The 20176-nt window shown below is 47.2% G+C and overlaps 4 protein-coding genes across 4 annotated transcripts; 1 reads left to right on the forward strand and 3 right to left on the reverse strand.

The window, feature by feature from the left end:
- Positions 1 to 3292: 3292 nt before the first annotated feature.
- On the reverse strand, positions 3293 to 4137 carry EI90DRAFT_3081088 (uncharacterized protein). The gene is made up of 3 exons (XM_039061931.1): positions 3957 to 4137; positions 3742 to 3906; positions 3293 to 3386 (listed from the first exon to the last, which is right to left on the reverse strand). Exons 1-2 carry the CDS (start codon positions 4110 to 4112, stop codon positions 3742 to 3744), a joined length of 321 nt encoding a protein of 106 aa, XP_038910306.1. The 5' UTR covers positions 4113 to 4137; the 3' UTR covers positions 3293 to 3386.
- A 7243-nt stretch (positions 4138 to 11380) lies between these two features.
- On the reverse strand, positions 11381 to 12519 carry EI90DRAFT_3081093 (uncharacterized protein). Its single transcript, XM_039061932.1, has 4 exons — positions 12294 to 12519; positions 12225 to 12244; positions 12083 to 12171; positions 11381 to 12031 (listed from the first exon to the last, which is right to left on the reverse strand). Exons 1-4 carry the CDS (start codon positions 12388 to 12390, stop codon positions 11623 to 11625), a joined length of 615 nt encoding a protein of 204 aa, XP_038910307.1. The 5' UTR covers positions 12391 to 12519; the 3' UTR covers positions 11381 to 11622.
- EI90DRAFT_2612018 (uncharacterized protein) lies at positions 12270 to 13533 on the reverse strand. Its single transcript, XM_039053330.1, has 4 exons — positions 13031 to 13533; positions 12806 to 12976; positions 12676 to 12747; positions 12270 to 12614 (listed from the first exon to the last, which is right to left on the reverse strand). The coding sequence occupies exons 1-4, from the start codon at positions 13430 to 13432 to the stop codon at positions 12414 to 12416; spliced, it is 846 nt and encodes a 281-aa protein (XP_038910308.1). The 5' UTR covers positions 13433 to 13533; the 3' UTR covers positions 12270 to 12413.
- Positions 13534 to 17603: 4070 nt separating this feature from the next.
- On the forward strand, positions 17604 to 18221 carry EI90DRAFT_3081097 (uncharacterized protein; the record flags this gene model as incomplete). Its single annotated transcript, XM_039061933.1, has 2 exons — positions 17604 to 17810; positions 17902 to 18221. Coding segments are annotated over exons 1-2 (257 nt in total), but the record flags the coding sequence as incomplete, so codon positions are not given.
- Between the last annotated feature and the right edge of the window lie 1955 nt (positions 18222 to 20176).

Here is a 20176-nt window from a genome sequence, read left to right on the forward strand (position 1 = left end):
GTTATCACCTACCATTCCGTTAACCCTGTAACCTGACTTGTTGGTAATACTCAATCAGCTAATGTTTAACCCCATTAGCTCCGCTCCGCTTGGCTCTGCCATTTGTAGGCCCACTCTTGTTGTAACTATATATACTCAACTTGTACATAGGTTACACCTCAGTAATAAAACTGACTAGAGTTTACCCCCTTCAGTTCTGGTTGTGTCAGGGCCCGGCCTCTGTCCGGGGGTGGCCCTACCTCAGAGCTGGGCACTTGCGGTGTCCCAGGCAGCCAGGTGCTGGATCCTATCTCAAGCTCCTCAAACTCACTAAGCAGGGATTGAGTTGTCATGTATTATGGAAGGTAGCTACAACTTGCCTAAGCAGGGATTGAGTTGAGAAGAAGAGTAAGTTTCCCTATTCCCCACTTGGCTGCTATAAAAAATGTACTATACAGTTTGTAACGTGACTATGGGTAGAAGCCGAGCATGTTCCCACGATGCGGAAAAGGTGTCACATGGGTTAAGGCGAGTTGCTCACCTTGACCCACATGATTTTTCCCACGGGTTTGCATGCGGGCTGTGGTTATGAGAGGTGTGTAAAGATGGGAGGATGAGGGGAGTGGGGGGAGGTCTGGGAAGGTGGTTCTGGGGTTGTATGGTTAGGTGTGGTTGCCCTGACAGGTTGCCAGTTAGTAAGTTAGGGCACAGCGCTCCTGGCATAAGTCGCTGAGGCCGAAGCCCTCCACCATGGAGACATTCCTTTGTCTCGACCTGGTCTCTGACAGCATCTCCCTCCCCCAGTTACCTACGATTCGTTCAAAAATGATGTGGATCCATTTTTCAGGCACTCTCCAAGGAAGGGCATGGTGCTTTTTGCATTGGAACTGCTTGGGCGATGTGCAGTGCTGGATCAGTTGCCAACGTTATGGCATTTCCAAGTAGATGCAGAAATCCCTGAGCTCCAACATGAGTTTGAGAGGTTGATGATGACACAGCTGAAGTTTGTGTGTCGTCATTGGGTCACTCTCCTTTGCAAGTCGGATGAGTCCCATGATGGTGAAACAATGAAGGCCCTTTCCAACGCTGTCCCGGCCCTTCTCCACTAGATTGTGGCAATGGGAATCATGGGTGAAATTGACCAAGCGTGCCAAAGCGTGAAAGAACTACAGCGATGGCTAGTGCATCAAAAATTACTTGGATACTAGCGTATGGCTCACTTTGGCGTTTTGAAGGTCAGCATTCAAGCAGTCAATAGTATAAGTCACATAATTCGCGACCTGCTCTGTCTGGTCGAGCGATCCCAGGGTGCATTAGCGGCCTCGTCCTTATCTATACTTGGAAGTAGCCATCCATTTATTCCATCAGGTAGCGTGTTGGATGCAACATTTTCAAAGAAGTGGGCTGTTGAATGCCGTATTGTTTCTCATAGAATGGATAGCAGCCAACCACGGTCACTGCAAGCGGGGATAATTCACAGCCCAAGTGGATCCTGCTGTGCGGCATTTTCTCCAGATGGCTGTCATCTAGTCTCAGCCTGTAGGGATGGCATCGTGCGTATCTGGGATGCAGCGATGAGAGTGCTTCTGAGGGAAATGAAGGGACATACTCGTGAGGTCAATTCCGTTGCATATTCACCAGATGGCATTCATCTGGCCTCTGCATCGGATGATTGTACTGTGCGGTTCTGGGATGTGGTAATGGGAGCATGCCTTCGAAAACTGGAGGGGCATACTGGCATGGTGAAATTTGTGACATTTTCCCCTGATGGCCTTCGTCTGGCCACAGCCTTGTACAATCGCACTGTGGGAGTTTGGAATACAGCAACATGGAAGCCCCTCTGGGAATTGACGAATCATGGTCAATTTGTCTGGTCCGTTTCCTTTTCACCAGATGGGCGTTATCTAGCCTCAGATGATAACAACGTGCATATCTGGGATGCATCGACAGGAGCGCTTTTTCGAACACTGGAGGAGCATCACTACAGCATCTGTTTTGTGAAGTTTTCATCAGACGGATGTTATCTGGCCTCAGGCATGTGGAATGGAACCATACATGTCTGGAATGCAGAGACAGGAGTCCTGCTTCGATGGACATACTGGTATAATCAGATCCCTGGATTTTTCGCCAGATGGCTGTCACTTGGCTTCGGCTTCAGATGACCACACAGTGCACATCTGGGATGCGGCAACAGGAGCACCTCTTCGAGAGCCGAAAGGGCATACTGATTGGGTTTGGTCTGTGAATTTTTCGCCAGATGGTTGTTATCTGGCCTCGGCATCTTTTGATGGCACTGTACATGTATGGGATGCAACAATGGAATCACCCACTTGAGGGCCAAAGGCAACGAAAGGTCATGTTGACACCATATCCTGTGTGGAATTTTTGCCTGATGGACGCCATCTTGTTTCGGCCTCCAAGGATGGCAGAGTGTGTGCCTGGGACATTGCCGACAGGAGTTGCATTGAGCTGACACAGCTCAATGAGATCTTTTGTCCCCACCAAATGCTATTTTCCACCAATGCCTTAACACTTCACGTCCGAGGTCAGAAAGAGACAAAATATTTCAGCTTTCCAAAGTTAAGCGATGTATCCAACCAAATTTCAACATCCTTCATCAGCAAAAGGTCCTCAGGGTTTCACTTCAAATGGTTTGAAAACAATTGAGTTCACTTCTGAACTGAATTGAAACATGACACCTTTACTGAAATGCTTTGGGAAATCGGTCAATTTGGCCAGTTTCATTGTATTAGAAGCAACAGGATCATCAGAAGTGTCCAAAGTTGACCACGACAATTTCCTGATGTTCCACAAATCTTCACCCACCCATCTCTTATCAAGTGCGAAAACCTTGCCCTGCACATCTGTTGGCTACCTGATTACTTTAAGCCTAGCTGTCCAATTGCGGAACACGGTAACCATGCCAGCATTGGTGGAGAGGGAGGGATGATCACATTCATCAATTTAGATGGACTTGTACCCCCCTCCATTTAGCACTTGCGTGGTATGACCACGTTGGTTTTAACTTTGCTGGGCATATACAAGAATCGCAACTGCCAATACTAATTTCTAACTTGACTAATTTTTAACTTTTAGTGATTGGAGGTGAACCTGTTCAGAGTTTACTGCATATTAGTGGGCTCTTGGCATATGCATGTAATTGCTCCTTTTGACATGTTGAATTGACATCATCATTTCCTTCCAATGCCCCCGTTCATGATGACCAATCCTGATTATTCGATTCCCTGTGGACCTGTGCCTCATGAATGAACACTTAGCCTCTCATCAGGCATTATATATGGTCCGCACTCAGATACCTGAACAGGTAAATCTACCACCAGGCTAATTTACAGGGAGTGTGAGAGACGGTAAAAAATGGAGGAAATCATGCACATGAATATTGAGAGTAAGACCCCAATTTGATGCACAGAACCTAGGAATTGTTGATGAGCGACTTATGATCTCGGAGCTGGACTAGAAGCGTCAAGCTCAGTCTCAGCTAATATGCGTGAAGAACTGGATATATTACCTATGAGTAATGACTAGAGGTAATATACATAATATAAGTTACAATGATAAAGCAATGAGGGAATGTAACTAACTAACCTCAGTCTCAGCCAATATGTGTGAAGAACTGGGGGAAAAGGAAATGAATTCAAATGAATGAATATGTCCGTGGCCTGGCACGGGTTAGTCCGAAATAATATAAAAGAGGTGTTGTAGTCACACTACTGCGGGAATGTGGCTGTCCGGGTGAGTTCCTCACTCGGATGTGGGAATGTGGCTGTACGAAAACTCGTCCGGCCTCCCATAGCACACAGTTCCTCCAACAGGAATTTGTGTAGGATCCCTTGCAGATGGTCTGTACGTGAATATGATGGGGTAGAATGGAGATGTTCCACCGAGGGGTGTCACGAAGGATCCACACTGTGCTACAGGTATATAGGAGGGCACATAGTGATTGAGGGTGACGATACTGGGACAAAGAGGTGGAGAATAACTAGGAGCGGACTTGTGTACCGGAGGTTGGCCAGCTTGCATAGTGAGTCTATAATGGAGTATCTAGGAGGTGTTGAACCCAATGCCCCCGGGCTGAGCAAGTACAGCAAGCCAAGACTCACGCTGATGTTCATACACTCAGTCCGCTCACAGCACACACACAGTGGGAAGTAAATTGCGGTAATTAACATTGTGCAGCCCAAGTTATTTGCAAGATCATAGTATTTTGCCTATGGTGTTTTGCTCCATGGAAAAAACCCGGTTGGCAAAAAACCTGGGTCATCGCACTTGGATTCTGCACAATGGTCTTTGACAGGGGTAACCATGGTTTTTGTAGATTATAGAAGCACCCATGTTAGGATAACATTGAATATTAGGATAACATACATGTCATATCCATCCACAGCCATCGACTTCCACTACCTCTGATCTTTCCAGACTACCTCCACTCCTCCTTCACTAACCTCGGAGCTCCCATATTCCGCAATCACCTCTGCTTTCCTTGATGGTCACCACCCCCTCAATTCAATATATTACCTACACCTCCCTAAGTACAGAGCCCCAAAGCCTTCCGGACAGCTCCAACATCCGCTAGCACACTCCCACGTCTGCTGGGCAGTTCACTCGCTTGCCCTGCAAGCCCACCTTCAGGCCTATCCCTCCTTTCCATTTCTGGGTTATTGCCTGCCATTCCGCTAACCCCGTAACCCGACTCGTCGGTAATATTCAATCAGCTAATGTTTAACTCCGTTAGCTCCACTCCACTCAGCCCCACCATTTACAGGCCCACCCTCACTGTAACTATATATACTCAACTTGTACATAGGCTACACCTCAGTAATAAAATCGACTAGAGTTGATCCCCCTTAGTTCTCATTGCCAGTAAGTAAATTAGGGCACGGACATGTAACTTGGCACAGCACTCCTGGCTTGAGTCGCTGAGGCCGAAGCCCTCCGCCATGGAGACAATCCTCTGTCTCGATCCAGTCTCTGACAATACACATTTAACTTGCTGAATACTGGTCTTGCTTGGTTCTGTTAATCTGAGCAGCACGATACATCTATTAGTGATGTATCGGCTCTCAGTGCAAGTCCTATCCTTATATACATCTAATGTCAGTTCTATGCCACTGAAGTGAAACGCTGTAGGAGAAATAACGGTCACACTATAGAAACCCATTATGGAAATATGCCAGATAAATCACAAAACTCCATACGACAAGTAGATATGAGAAAATAGAAGAACCTGAATTTTAACGAAATTTTACGACATTTCACAAATTATTACAACTACATACAATAAAATGGAAGAAAGAAAATTAGCAAAAATACTTCAAGCTTTGCATCAACAAGACGGAATTCTTGGGGGAATTTATAGCAAATATTAAACCAAGAATTAGGACAATCGACCAAGATTTGACTATAAAAACAGCCAGAGAACTTCCATGGAAACTACTTTCCCACATCCACACATGTAGCCGAGGATGGAAGTACCACGGAACAAGGATTCCTTAGAAACTAATGCAAAATTTAAAGTCGCGTTTATAGTAGGAAATGTAGATGTCCCCCAAACGGACCCAATGAAAGTAATTACAGGGAAGACTACCCATAAACGACGGAGATATGACTAAAACTGTTACAAAAATGGGGCCGGAAGCGCCCATTTTCGTCCGTTCTGGTGCAGGAATAGGGAAGGGGGTTGAACATAAGGGTTTACAGGTTGTTTCACAGATGGTTTAACATGATGTTGAACAGGTAATGTGGCAGCGGGTTTTTGTTGATTATTGATTGGATAAACTTAATTATTATACAAATCATGTGATACAGAACCCATAAGAGTCTAAAATGGGAAATTCCCATTTCCATAACAAAAACTCCCGGAAAACGAGGACAACATTTGAAAGGCAAGCATGAAGAACAACCAGTAACGACCGAGACAAGCTTGATAGCCCATTTGAAAGGAAGGGATCTAATCTTAATCCACCCAAATTTCCATAATAAAAGGATCACGCATTAATGAGATATCCAATAACGGGAATAGTGACATCAAAAGTCCGGGCTCAGGGAAAAGACGATGTTTACGTAGGATCCATAATTAAAACATACAACGAAATTTACACGGAAATTATGAAAAATAGGGAACTATAGCTATGCAAATTTTCAGCCCAAACGGTCCAGCCGTTGTGAAGTTATACCAATGACAGGAATATAGAAATTGTTAGAATGTGCGGTGAAGGAGCGGAGCTGGATCACCTTATGTAACCAGTTTCCTACGTCCAATAACGATATTAGAGTTTGTGCTGATTTGCATACTGACCGTGTTTTGGTTGCCAAATATATGATTGTTCACTGTCTAAACAACAATAAACACCCCCCAACGATCTCACCTGATGTATAGATCGTCTACGGATAAAATTCTATATTGACTTTACTATGATTTCTAGTCAATATTACACCTATATTTACCACTTTTCAGTAGGATGTGATTTTCCTGATAATTTACTGAAGGAAAACTGCTAATAAAATAATTCCGCAATAAATGTTACTCAATACAGGAGTGACCAAACTGCTCTTTCTATCGCTTAGAGTGCATGCTAGTTATCTAGCAGGTTCAGGATCGCTCACTTTTCTCCTGTGGTGTGATAACCAAGTATTGCTGAGAGATTATTCAATTAAGAAGTCCCTCCACCAAATTCTCACTAATTCTCACTATGACACTTTTGTTCAGCTGTGTCTAACTGACCCTAACTCACGCTTAGAGTGACGTGTTAGTTTTATATTAGCTAACAACTAATATTTGCTTTTATCTTTTGGAGCAAACGAACCAACCACTGGTGAGGAGAATTAAACTTTTATTTCTACCTGAGGTTTGAGAGGGGGCAGAAGCGGTGGCCTTTTATGCTTTTCAGAGGCCTCTCTACTCCCACGCCTCGCACTAGTTACATGTGCTACATTTGTATTATAGATAGTTCTAGAATGATATAGGGGCTTGGGCTGTGTAAGCTTAATAATGGACTTAGGACATGACTCAGCAATAAGTAATTCATTTCTTTGTCTTTTGGGCCGATCTCAACGGGATCTTGTAGCGCTGAAGCTATGCTCTACACCGCCTTAATTACGAACGGTTATCTTTAGAAATGACTCGGCTATAAAGGAACTTTCTAGACTGTTCTCTAATTGACCCCTTTTTGTGAAGCCACATCATTACTAATGTTCTAGAGCCTTCCCAATTAATTAACTGATCCGCGGACTTCTGAATCACTTCATGCTTATGATCCGAGATCCAGATCATCAATCATTCCTTTGTTCCGATTTATTTGGGCTTAAAATCAAAAAGTTTTGATGAATCATGGGAAAATATACAAGATCCGGTTTTTTAGCATTTTCTCCTCTTCTGATGCGATCAAAAACTGTCCGCCCGCGCCGGGGAATACTCTATCATATGGTATTCGGTCCGCCAGACTTCCGGGCGCCAATATATTTCCCTTGAGTCACATTACCTTTTGTAAGAATTAGCAAATAAATATATATGAATTATAAGGTGTTTCGCCGTTTGAGCGATATCTCCGTCAGTTTTGAAGCTTCTAGAATGAAACAAAACCGTGGATAAAGTTAAGAAACAGTCCTTCCAGATGGTAAAAAGATTACAGTCAAAGGTTTACTGGTTCCCGAGATGTTTACATTTCTTTCCCAATGTTCCTTCTTATTCTGCCGTCTATGTGCTATTTTCTTGTTGTAGGGATATATTCTTTGAATATTACACCTATGTCAAGTTCTAGGCATGATTGTAGTAGATTAAATCTCATACTACATGGGTGTAGATATTTTATAATGATCTTCTAATGTCTGTCCAGTCTCATAAAGATCATGAGATCTGTTAAACGTCTGAACTTGTCACCTGTTCGTTGACTATTCTGATAGATCATTGTTTTATTCTTTGAATATTATTTCTCCTACAGCATGCACCACAAGACCATCATTGCTTGGCAAAAGAAACATGACCTCACAGCCACAGAAATCTTACTAAATGTGTCGGTCAAGTACATCACACATTGCGATAGTTCTGACGCTTGTGGCACCTGGAAGAAACTCCAAACATTATTCCGTGCCAAAGGCCACAGTTCCGTTGCTGGACTTCGCCATCAATTCAATTCAATGGGCTATGACCCTAAGCTCTCAATGTGGGATTGGGTCACAAAGGTTGAAGACATGGTTCGTCGTCTTGCCGATAGCAATTCCCCCATGATCCCCATCGACATTGTAAACACCCTCATCCATGATCTCCCTGAATCCTACACTCCCCTTATTGTCCTTGTTGACACCCTCCTTGATAGCCCAGATTATTCAGCAAATCTGGCAACTATTCAAGAAGTCATCAGACGATTGTTAAATGAAGAAGCCCGTCAGCGCGAAGCCACATCTATAGATGGGCCAGCTGTGGTGAACATTACCCGGACTCATAAAACACCGGGTACCTGTTACAACTGTGGTGCTTTGGACCACATGCGGAGTAACTGTGACATCAGCACTTGAGAAGCACGTCGCCATCAAAAAAATAATACAACCAAGTCTGGATCAGTGGAGAAGGGACATGTGAAGCTAGCAGATGTGGATGGATCTTATCCTGAATCACATGCTCTTTATTAATTGCATTCTTTATACTTCTTTCTCCTTAGTTTCTTCGTTCGAGAGGGTGTGTTGGAAGAACGACCTCGAAACCCATATTTACATATATTTGTATCGCATACCTTCCTAATTAAGAGTCCACTATATTCTCGTCCAGCCGCCCTCAACTTGGTTCTCTCTATAACAGTGGCAGAAGGTCATAACTTGGTGGAGGGTTGGCGGGAGAGGGTCAGAGGAAGGAGAGAGAAGAGAGGAACGGGGAGAGGAGTGGAGGAGAGGAAGGGTGTCAAGTCCAAAGGTGAGTATCGGAGTGGATGGAAGTAGGGTAGGAGAGTGATGGAAGGGTGGAGGTGTCGTGAGGAGTAAGAGGAGGAGGGTGGCGAGAGGAGTGATGTTCGGTCTGAGGTGAGTATTGGAGCAGATGGAGATAAGGTAGGAGAAGGATGGAAGGGTGGAGGTGGCATGAGGGGTGAGAGGAGTGGTGTTAGAACGGGGCGCTGATACAGACGACTCCGGAGTGGAATCGGAGACTTAGCATGGAGGGACCTTGGCCTCAGCGACTCAAGCGGAGCGCTGTGCCATTGCTGTTTGTCCATTTGGTCCTTAATTTCACAGTAGGTGAGCAGGAAGTCTCTAGGGGGCATTTCAGGTCGATTTCGGACTGAACCAAAACGAGTATGTACAAGCGCCGAATATATAATGGAGGGGGCAAAAGCACAAGGAAAACAAAGGGAAACCGAATCGGAACGAAGACGTCCGAATGGGAACAAAGCGTAGAAGAAGCGGAGCAGTACTGAAGGTCATAAGGCAAGACCTGTGATACATCCGAAAGGAGGTAGGGAGGGCGAGGCCCAGAGGGGCAGGAGGATGAGGAGAAGTGGGGATGATGACTAACTGGCTAGAATGGGAAGAAGCAGTAGTCCAAATAGGGATGAGGGGTAAACGCGAGAGAGACATTACAAGCGGCAAAAGTGTCGAAGGCGATCCACGAAGCTTGGGGGTTGCGGAGCTTACAGAGGTTACGGAGGTGGGGTTGAAAGTCCGAGGGATATTGGCAATGGTGTTTATGTAGTATGAGGTCACCAATGCAATGGACTAAGACTGAGGTGGAGTCAAAGTCCAAGGTAGGGACTATGATGGAGGCTCAGAGCAAAGGTACGAGCGGTGTCTGAGTACGAAGTATGGGACAGCGGTGGAAGGTCGTAACTTGGCGGAAGGGTGGCAGAGGAGTACCAGAGGGAGGAGAGAGGGGAAAGGGAAGGAGTGGTGGAAAGGAGGATGATGGGAGGGTGGAGGTGTTGTGAAGGGGGAGCGGAGTAGGAGGAGGGTGGCGAGAGGGGCGGTGTTCAGTCCGAGGTGAGTATCGGAGTGGACAGAGATAGGGTTGGAGAGGTAAGGAGGAGTAGAGGTGGCGTGGGAGGTAGAAGGAGGTGTGTTGCCAGGACCGAAGGTGAGTATCGGAATGGCAGCGGTAGGTTATGACTCCGGAGGTGAAGAGGGTGGAGGTCCGGAAGTCGGGTTGGGGTTGGGTATGCACGGATATGACAAGTGGTGTCAGGTCCAAAGGTGAATATCGGAATGGACAGTGGTAGGGTAGGACTCCAGAGGTGGTGAAGATGGGGGTCCGGGAGTCAGATTGGGATCGGGTATGTATGGATATGACACTTATGGCCTTGTGTGCTGAGCAACCCCACTGAGACCTCACAAGTGTCCAGGCATGTGAGGGTCATTCTTCAGTCATTGATGATGTCCTCAGAACTTTCCTGTCAGGGCAACCACACCTGACCATACAACCCCAGAACCACCTTCCCTGACCTCCCCCCACTTCCCTGATCCTCCCATCTTTACACACCTCTCACAACTACAGCCCGCATGCAAACCCGTGGGAAAAATCACGTGGGTCAAGGTGAGCAACTCGCCTTAACCCATGTGACACCTTTTCCGCATCGCAGGAACATGCTTGGCTTCTACCCATAGTCACGTTACAAACTGTACAGTACATTTCCCTTTTATAGCTGCCAAGCGGGGAATAGGGAAACTTACCCTTCTTCTCAACTCAATCCCTGCTTAGGCAAGTTGTAGCTACCTTCCATAATACATGACAACTCAATCCCCACTTAGTGAGTTTGAGGAGCTTGGGATAGGATCCAGCACCTGGCTGCCTGGGACACCGCAAGTGTCCAGCTCTGAGGTAGGGCTGCCCCCAGACAGAGGCCGGGCCCTGACATTTCCCTACACTGTGAAAGTCCCCAGGTCAACTCAATCTTTGTATGCATCTTTTGTGATTTTTCTGAATTTCCAGGTCTCCTATTTTTCTCTATTTTATGAGCCCTTAGTCATTGCTCTGCAACCAGTAGTGCCAATTGTAAAATTTGGACTGAAGCAATTCAATTGTACTCCGCTATAAAATGAAATTGTGTTTATGCACCGTGGACATTGGTAGGTGGTCCTCGCATGCGGGGAACCTGTAAGGAATGTAAAACGCGAAATTTCGGTGGTGTAGGGTGTAGTAGGTTATCCTGCGTATCTGTGGTAGTCTATCTAGATGACATCCTTAGGAGACCACCAACCCGAAGAAATGCGAGTTCCATACAGAAACTACGGGGTACCCCGGTTACTGCCTTTCTCCATCGGACTTAGAATGTCCACTGAGAAGGTTAAAGCCATCCCGCAATTCTTAAACATTTTATTGCCAAATTTTCGACAGTGACATCCTCTTATTGTACTTCGGGAACAGTAAAGGCGAAGCAATCATCACTTGTGTTATCAATAGACATGCGCTCAGTCGCTGGGTTTATTAACTATTGTAGTGTAAACAGGGCAGTAGTAGAATTCTAAAATGTTGGGTTTTCAAAAGTGGGGGGTATACATCAGGTGGGGTGATAGTGATTTGGGTGCATAGTAACATGTCAGATTCCATCAAAGTCAGGATAGGAGACAAAATCTTCTAGCCTTTTCGTCCTCATGTGGCGGCGGTGGACGAATCTCTGGGCCAAGAAGAATTTGAAACCGTTAGCGTTAGCGGACCAAAACACATAGAGAGCCACGATTAGTAGAATAAGAATAGTGCCAAATAGCTGCAAGGTTGTGAGTAAGCCGTAAACAGGAGCAAAGTATGCATACCGCGTATGTCGCATATGCCGCTGGTTTTGGCGAGAAAGTTCGGATCGCATCACTGGTGGAACTGTTGGGAACCACGAGCACTTGAACGGAGACCATAAGGAGAATGATTGCTGCAGCAGCAGTCGCAAAAGCCCCACACTGTAGAATGTCGATCACGAAATCCCAAAAGAATGGTGCTGCAAAGGGGTAATTTGAGCGTTGACTGCACCAAGTCAGCACGACTTGGACTAAAGTGATAACAACTAGGCCGATCATAAAAAGGGCGAATGAATAGCACATGTACGAGATGTTTCCTCTTAGGGCACTTGAGTGGTGTATGTCAACAGGGGTTCAATGGAGGCCCAAAAGTGCATACCTCATTGTGGATGAGTAGCTTAGGCCAGCTCCAAGGACACAGATGACAGTCATCGCGTTGAGGAACGCCGAACGCGCCTCGAGAGCTTCCTGAGAACATGACAGTTTGCACACGACCAGCAAGGGAGCAGATAGAATCTTACTTTCCCCCAATCAGAAACGCCTGAACCATAGATGAGCACTGCCCATTCTTATTGAAAGGCAACACTCACCTGCATAGCCTGTCAATTCCTTGTTGGTCTGAGTCTTGGAGATTTCGGAAACTTCGTGGATCTCTGCAATTACTGCCGCAATCTTGGTGGAGGCCATTAACAGAACAACTGAGTCATAATTTATCTTACCTGGTCCTTCACAAACTGGGAGTCTCTCGCGCTGCGTCGCCAAGCCTGAGTCTGTTCTCGCATCACTCCAGTGTTGAAGGCTGGTTTCTTGGAAGTAGTGGGTATGTTGCGAACTCCGTCTTCCTCATTTTCCGGTAACATATTTATTAAGTCTTGAAGAGCTCTTTGCTCCTCCTGGGCCAAGGCTTGTTGCTGACACGGTCAAATATTAGACAGACGGGAAAGTAGATATACTCCAACACATTTAACATACGATTAATTTTAAATGTTTAAGTCGTCTTTCTCGCTGTTCAACCAAGGCCTTCCCTAGTTGTAGACAGGTTTGCTATGATGAACAACCATATTATTTTCGGCATCCTGATGGTAATTTGAAGAGAACTAACCCTGGCATGTCCGTATGGAGGCTGGAGAGTCCGGAGGAATAGCATTGGTTGCAAACCGCCATATGAAGCTATTTTCGCGTAAGGAACGAAAATAACCCATAAACTAAGCCTGAGGGCCCAATGGTATGGGGGAAACTTTTTTGGTAGTAGCGGATGATTTCTCATTGAGTTCTGAAGAGGTGGGATGAGGAATCTGTGGTTCGATCTCAATGAAATAGCACTTACGAGGGTTGCGATGGGCAGAGTCCAAACAAATAATACCACGAGATTCAAAGGTATAAAAATGACCAGGAGTAGGAACCAGTGCAATAAGCGGGCAAAGCGCACTGAATAATGTTGCACTGGGTTTCGCAATTCCGCTTCGACATACTGCTGGGCCATGTCTAACAAGTCGACCCCGCGAAAATTGATGCATTGATGCATAGTATCCGGTATGACTGGCTCCCAACCAAATGCTTGTGATGCATTAGGCTGAGCGCATCGGTACAGCGGGTCTTGATGCCGGTCGCGTTGGAGGTACTCATAAAAGGTTAAAGGATTGTTTTCGTTTTCTGGGGCCTGGAGCTGCGCCTGCCGCGTCACGGAATCCGGTATGGGTCTGGAGCTGCTCTGGATATTAGTTTCCATGCTCCCTAGCTCTCGAGAGCCCGCTCCTGAGAGCTAACACCACACCCAGCGCGTTCCTCAAGGGCGTTGGAAATCGCCGCAACGCGTTACTGCCGTTTTCGGTATTATTGTCACGTGGCACAATTTGGTTCCATACTCGCTGCCCGGAATCACTATAACACTAAACCTAATGACACCCACTGCGTTTAAGCCAAAAAAATTCCGCGTAGGAAATGGCGAGGATTACACGGGGATAATCCCATTTCCGCGACATTTCCCACATCAAATATTCGTTCTGTCTGCCAGCGGGTTAAGGTCCACTTACCGGTGGATTAAGTAACTAAACCTAATAACGCCCCATAGTAGAACGGACAATAGTCATGTGCTCGACATGGGAAATGTCTCGAAAATGAGGGAAATTGATTCAAGACCAACTAGAGATAGTTCATATATTATTACCATAAATAATCATATTGAAATGGTCAATGCGCGGAGACGGTCTAAGTTACAAGTAATCTGAAATCTGAACCACTGTTGTGGGCAGCAACAGCATAATGCCTATGTGGGCACCGTTCATCGCAACGCTGGCAGAGCACAGCAGGCAGGAAAGCATCGATTTTGATTTTGAGAGAACCATGCGACGTGATGAATTGAGTTGACTTCCAAGATGTCCGTATCACTGAAGATAGGGGAAGCAAGTATGAGTTGATGGCAAGATAACATTGTAACCGCGCGCACGCGGTGAAGCAGTGAAGGGGTGTAGAAAGTAATGAAACAAAAATAATGGGAGGCGCTACCACCGCGGAATGCTGGAGCATTGTGAATGAGTAAAACACGCAGCACACAAAGCAAAAGGGTATATGTCTGTAAAGATATGAACACACAGATATGCGTACCAGCGTGTTGTCACGGCTTATTTGTTCAACGTGGATTGAAGGTGTTCTCACTAGTAAGATGAGTTGGCATTCAGGTATTCTTTCTGCTCGAGCTCCTCTTCAAACTGTAGATGGACTCAACTTCTATGACTTTGTAATATTAGCATAGATGATCCGTTGGAAATAACTGAACCGCTTGAGTCACTTCTGAATTTGAACCACTGTCATGAGTGGCAAAGGGGTTCATCAACACTCTCGCGCTCGATTCCACCAGTGGCAGGACAGTTCTTTCCCTTTTAACAGACTTCATGGCCACCATGGCCGGTTTAGGCTTAATGACAGTGTTCCAAAGTTGGCAGAGCACAGTGAGCGGGAAGGAATTGATCTTGATTTCAATTGTCCACGTATATACAACAGTGCCCAACTGCATTCTAAGTCAAAAGTGATGTCATATGAGAAAACTTAGAAAGAGTAATTTGTTGAGCCAGCTGACCTGAATACCCTGACAACACACTATCGCTACCCTTCTGGCTCAGACTTGATGGTAGAGCGTGTATGGGGATGCCCTTCGCTCTTTGGTACTCTTTGGCCAGGTCCGTCCAGGTTGGGCCTCGTGGCTGTCCACGACTTTGACGTACTCCCCGATTACCTTTGCTGCACTAGTGAATAGCGGTGTTGAGGTGATGGCCTTGGCCCATTTGGGGTTGCTGTGGGTTGTTTGGGTTGTGAGGATTTGCAGTGTGCACTCAAGATTCTTCATGAAGCCCTGTATTTCTTCTTCTTTGTTGGCTGTCTGGATTTTGTTAGAGACGGGCGAATTCAGATGACTCCGGAGTGGAATTGGAGACTTAGCGTGGATGGACCTTGGCCTCAGCGACTCAAGCGGAGTGCTGTGCCATTGCTGTTTGTCCATTTGGTCCTTAATTTCACAGTAGGCGAGCAGGAAGTCTCTAGGGGGCATTTCAGGTCGATTTCGGACTGAGCCTCCAACGAGTATGTACAAGCGCTGATATATATAATGGGGGGCAAAAGCACAAGGAAACAAAGATAAGGCAAAACCTGTGATACATCTGAAAGGAGGTAAGGAGGGCAAGGCCCAGAGGGGCAGGAGGATGAGGGAAGTGCTGGCTAGAATGGGAAGAAGCAGCAGTCCAAATGGGGATGAGGGGAAAATGCAAGAGATACATTACAAGCGGCGAAAGTGCTGAAGATGATCTGCGAAGCTCGGAGGTTGCGGAGCTTACAGAGGTGGGGTTGAAAGTCCGAGGAATATTGGCAATGGTGTTTACATAGTATGAGGTCACCAATGCAATGGACTAAGACTGAGGTGGAGTCAAAGTCTGAGGTAGGAACTATGATGGAGGCTCGGAGCAAAGGTACGAGCGGTGCCTGAGTACGAAGTACAGGACAGTGGTGGAAGGTTGTAACTTGGTGGGAGGTCGGCGGAAGAGTACCAGAGGCAAGAGAGAGGAGAAAGGGAAGAGGGAAGGAGTGGTGGAAAGGAGAGTTGTCAGGTCCGAAGGTGAGTATCGGAGCGGACGGGAGAAGCGTAGGAGGATGATGGAAGGGTGGAGGTGTTGTGAGAGAGGAGTGGAGGAGTAGGAGGAGTAGTAGGAGGGTGGCAAGGGGGCGGTGTTTGGTCCAAGGTGAGTATCGGAGCGGACGGAGATAGGGGAGGAGAGGGAAGGAGGTGTGGAGGTGGCAAGGGAGGTAAGAGGAGGTGTGGTGCCAGGACCGAAGGTGAATATTGGAATGGACAGCGGTAGGGTAGGACTCCGGAGGTGGGGAAGGAGGAGGTCCGGAAGTCGGGTCGGGATCGGGTATGCACGGATATGACAGATTTGGAATAAATAAAGTCAGCAAATTTTCACAGTAAATTGACTATCATACTTCGTCAGTGTCTGATCCATAACCTACAACATCAGCCTCTGATGATGGAATGTCTGATATTGATATTTTAAGCTACATGTTAACGAAAGAAACACAATCAGTCTCTCATATTTGGGAAAAATATATCCCTACCTTCTTGTTAAGAGGATTCCCACGTTCAGGAGATGGCAAGCACTGGCGCTTAGTTGGCATCTCAGTCACAGGTGTGAGAGAAGAGTCACGGGTCACATGAAATCTCCATGTGCCTCTCGATAACTGGCCCCGTTCATCCATCCAAATGTCATCACCATCTGAAATAGAGCCTCCACCATCAGTTGCTGACTCGGTGTGGAGATGTGCAAGTCTGTGTAAATCAGCGGGAGGAAGACTAGAGTGCGGTGTCTAGAGCGCGATGTCAAATGGGGTTGAGCATCGCACTCAGGTAATCCTCACCCTTTTATGTCTATCTAACATAACAAAGCGGATAACAATGGTGAAACTAGCGCCTCCGACGCTTTGTGCGACTAAGGGTTTGCCACTCGGCAACGCTTTGCCTGCAGCTCCGCCTCCCCTTTGTCCTTGTGTGGCGTCGGGCTGCCACATCAACACTCCCCCACAGCCTGACATCCACACCTTCTCTAGGCCACATACTCCATCCCCATCATCAGGCAGAAGCATTTGTGCTTCACCTTCGCAAGGGACTTGGTGAGAACATTGGCCGTCATATCGTTGGTCCCTATGAGCTTGAGGCTGACTGTCCCATCCACAATACATTCCCTGATGAAATGGTATCGTACATCGACATGCTTTGTGGTGGCATGGTTGATGGGATTTCGAGCGAGTAGATCTGCAGTGCGATTGTCAATGTGTAAGATTGTTGGCCCGGCGATGCCTTCATGTAGTTCCTCGAGAAGTTGTCACAGCCACACCAGTTCCTTTGCTGCATCCGCTGCTGCGATGTACTCTGCATATGTTGATGAGTCAGCTATGATAGTCTGCTGCTTCGGCATCCAGGAGATTGCTCCCCCAGACAACAAGAAGACATTTCCTGAGATCGACTTCGGTTCATTGCATCATTCGCCCAGTCCGCATCTGTGTACCCCACGAGTTCCCCTCCCCCCGCTGTGTATACTATCCCCCAGTTCATAGTGCCTGCAAGATACCTGAATATATGTTTGATCCCCTCAATATGTTCACGTCCGAATGTCACTGTGAAAGGAGGGAGTGCCCGAACAGCAGCACAGATATCTGGTCGAGTTCCTAGAGTGGCATACATTAGTGAGCCAATTGCTTCGAGGTAAGGGTATGAGGAAACCCTAGAGTGCTGTACTGGCACAACCAACTACCGGGTCATGTGCCAGTGTGGGAAAAAGTCTCGAGTTTTGTCAAACCGGCAACCCAGCGTGACGCGTGACACCAAACCAGTTGTAGCGGAGTTGTCCGCATTTCTTGTGTGCACGCAGGATACTCAAGCGATTAGCAGGGCAACAGTCCCGGCAATGCCAGAACCTCTGGAATTGAAGGTGACCTGGTTAATTTACAATAGGGAGGAGACCGGGGAAGGAGGAGGGTTTCACAAACGACAAGGACAACGAGCAATAAGGAAAGAAAGACAGAAGTTACAGCGGGCAAGGAAACAACCAAAAAAAGGAAACCTAGAAAAACCTAAGTAAGCAATTGGGATCCCACCCACTGAGAGTAACCGAAGGTCACAACACCTCCCCTTGGTGAGACCGAAAGGCTTACTGGAAGCAAGGAAGACGAAGGAATGTCTTCGTCAAAAAACAGCATACAGGACAAAAGAAAAGACTAAGAAAGAACACGCCTTCAGCAGAGGAAAGGTATAAGAGGGCCAGAGCCCTGTAGCATAGGTGGACGAAACTCATGGATGAGATTGTCCAGAAGAATCGACCCAGGAATGCAGTGGCAAAAACCTGAATCAGCATGACTGTAACCTTGGAAGGCACAGTATGCGTAAGGCCGACAGTGGGTACGGCGCATAAGATTAAACACCACCAGGAAAAATGCCACGTGTGAAAAGAGACCAATGAGTGCGTTTAGACTGAGTGCACACAAGCCTAATTTAATCTCATACCTCCATTAAATAACAAATTGTTACATTGTTATATTCAATCTGGCTGGCAATTGACCTGGATCATTGAACATGAATGTGTGTGAGGTCTTTGGGGTTGCTCAGCACACAAGGCCGTAAGTGATACAAGATGATGTATTTTACGGTGGTGTGTAAGCGGTTACCCGGAGGTTCCCGCTTGTCCACGTGACTATGTGTATCTAGTTTACATGTGACTCGGGGTTCGGGGCTATTGCCCTGACATTCTCCCCCCTTGCGTTGCATTTGTGACGCATACAAGGTTGATAGTGAATAGAAACAGAATTTTAATAGTTGTTTTACATTGAGTTTGGAATTATCAATGAGTGTTTCTGTTGTCGCCACTTTAAAGTGGGCGATTTTGTACATGTTGGTGAAAGGAAGAGAGGGGGTTTAGGAAGTGAATGAGTGTGGGCCGTTACTTTGAAGTGAACGGCGATACATTGGTATCGCAGGGAGAGAAGAAAGAAGTGGTGGAGTTTGTCGAAAATGGATTTCGACCCAAAGGTTGTATGTCTTTGGTGTTCCTCACTTGTTCTGTGAGGGTTCGTGTGTAAGTGGTGTTTACACACGAGCGGTGGTGGGTGTGGGTCTTTTGGCGGAGTGGAGATTTCCGCAATTGTTACTTGCGGTTCCTCGCATACAGTATTGTGTGCGGGGCCTCGAGTTGGGGGGGGTGTTTTCACGGGCGCCTCGATGGCGTATTACCGTGTCACTCTCCCTTCTCTCAAGGGTGGATTCATTGCCCCGGAGGAGGGTTTTCCTCCGGGTTGTTCATCTGGACATCCGATTGCTGCATCAGATGCGATGACGTAGCCTGGGCTACATTGTCGGGCTGTGGGCTCGACAAAGTGGGTGCTCCCTGGGTGGGAGCGGGTTGTTGTGTTCCTGAGCTGCTTGGCTCAGGTGTAGAGTACGGTAGGTTTACCGTTCTTCCCGTGGGGAAGGATGGTCGTTGGGCTGGTTGTCCAGCTCGGAGACTTGCGTCTCTTTCCCGGTATTTGGAAGCTTTCGCTTCCCGCTCCGCCGTTCTTGCGGCACGTTCCTCAGGAGTCCTGAGTGGTTTGAACTGGGACTTTAAGTAGGCAGCTTTGCCTAGACTTTCCCAGGAGATTTTTCCCTTGTTCTCCGGGGAATTATATTCCTCCACGAGTCTTGCGATGCTCGGGAGTCCCAAGAAGTATTTCTCGGTTTCCTTCGCTTTTTCGCGAAGGGTTCTGTGTACCTTGCCGCTTTTGAAGGCGGCTTCAGCCTGTTCGTACCAGTGTACGAATTCTTTCCCACTCATGCTTGTCCACCAAGCGTATGCGGCGTCATGCGCCGCTTCTGACCCCACTATTCTCCTCATGGGGAAGTTGGGGTCAATTGTTATGTCGACTGGAGCTTCGACTTTGCCAAACTCATTGAGTTCGGCGGTCTCATATAGCATGTGGACACTTCCCTGCAGGGTAGCTTGCCCATAGGGTGCTGAGGTACTCAGTGGCCCGCCGCCTCTGGCAGTGGTCCCCGTTTTAGGGTCTGCCGTCGGTTGCCTACCACTCTCCCTCTTCCCCTCGACATGGGTTTGCCCCTCTGAGGGCGGGCCCTTATGCAACCCGGACAGGGTCGCCTGCCCATGGGGTGGCGGGATAGTCGGTGCCCCACCCCTTGATGCGCTAGTCCCCATTTGGGGTCGCGCCTCATGAGGCCCGGAACCGTATCCCCTCCCCCTGACCTGGGAGGCCCCCGTCATGATGGGTTTGGCAGCGAGGTCTGCCAGTGCGCGTGCCTCTCTGAGCTCGCGTTTCAGTAATTCGATCTCCCTTTTTTGGAGATCGACTTCTCTCTCTGCATCTTTCAGAGAGTCAAAGATGCCCTCAGCATCTCTTCGTGCTCTGTTGTATTCGCGCCTCCAGTGGGCGCAATGGTCGC

This window comes from Cantharellus anzutake, assembly GCF_015039405.1.
Source record: "Cantharellus anzutake strain C23 chromosome Unknown EI90scaffold_83, whole genome shotgun sequence".
Taxonomy (NCBI): Eukaryota; Fungi; Basidiomycota; class Agaricomycetes; order Cantharellales; family Hydnaceae; genus Cantharellus; species Cantharellus anzutake.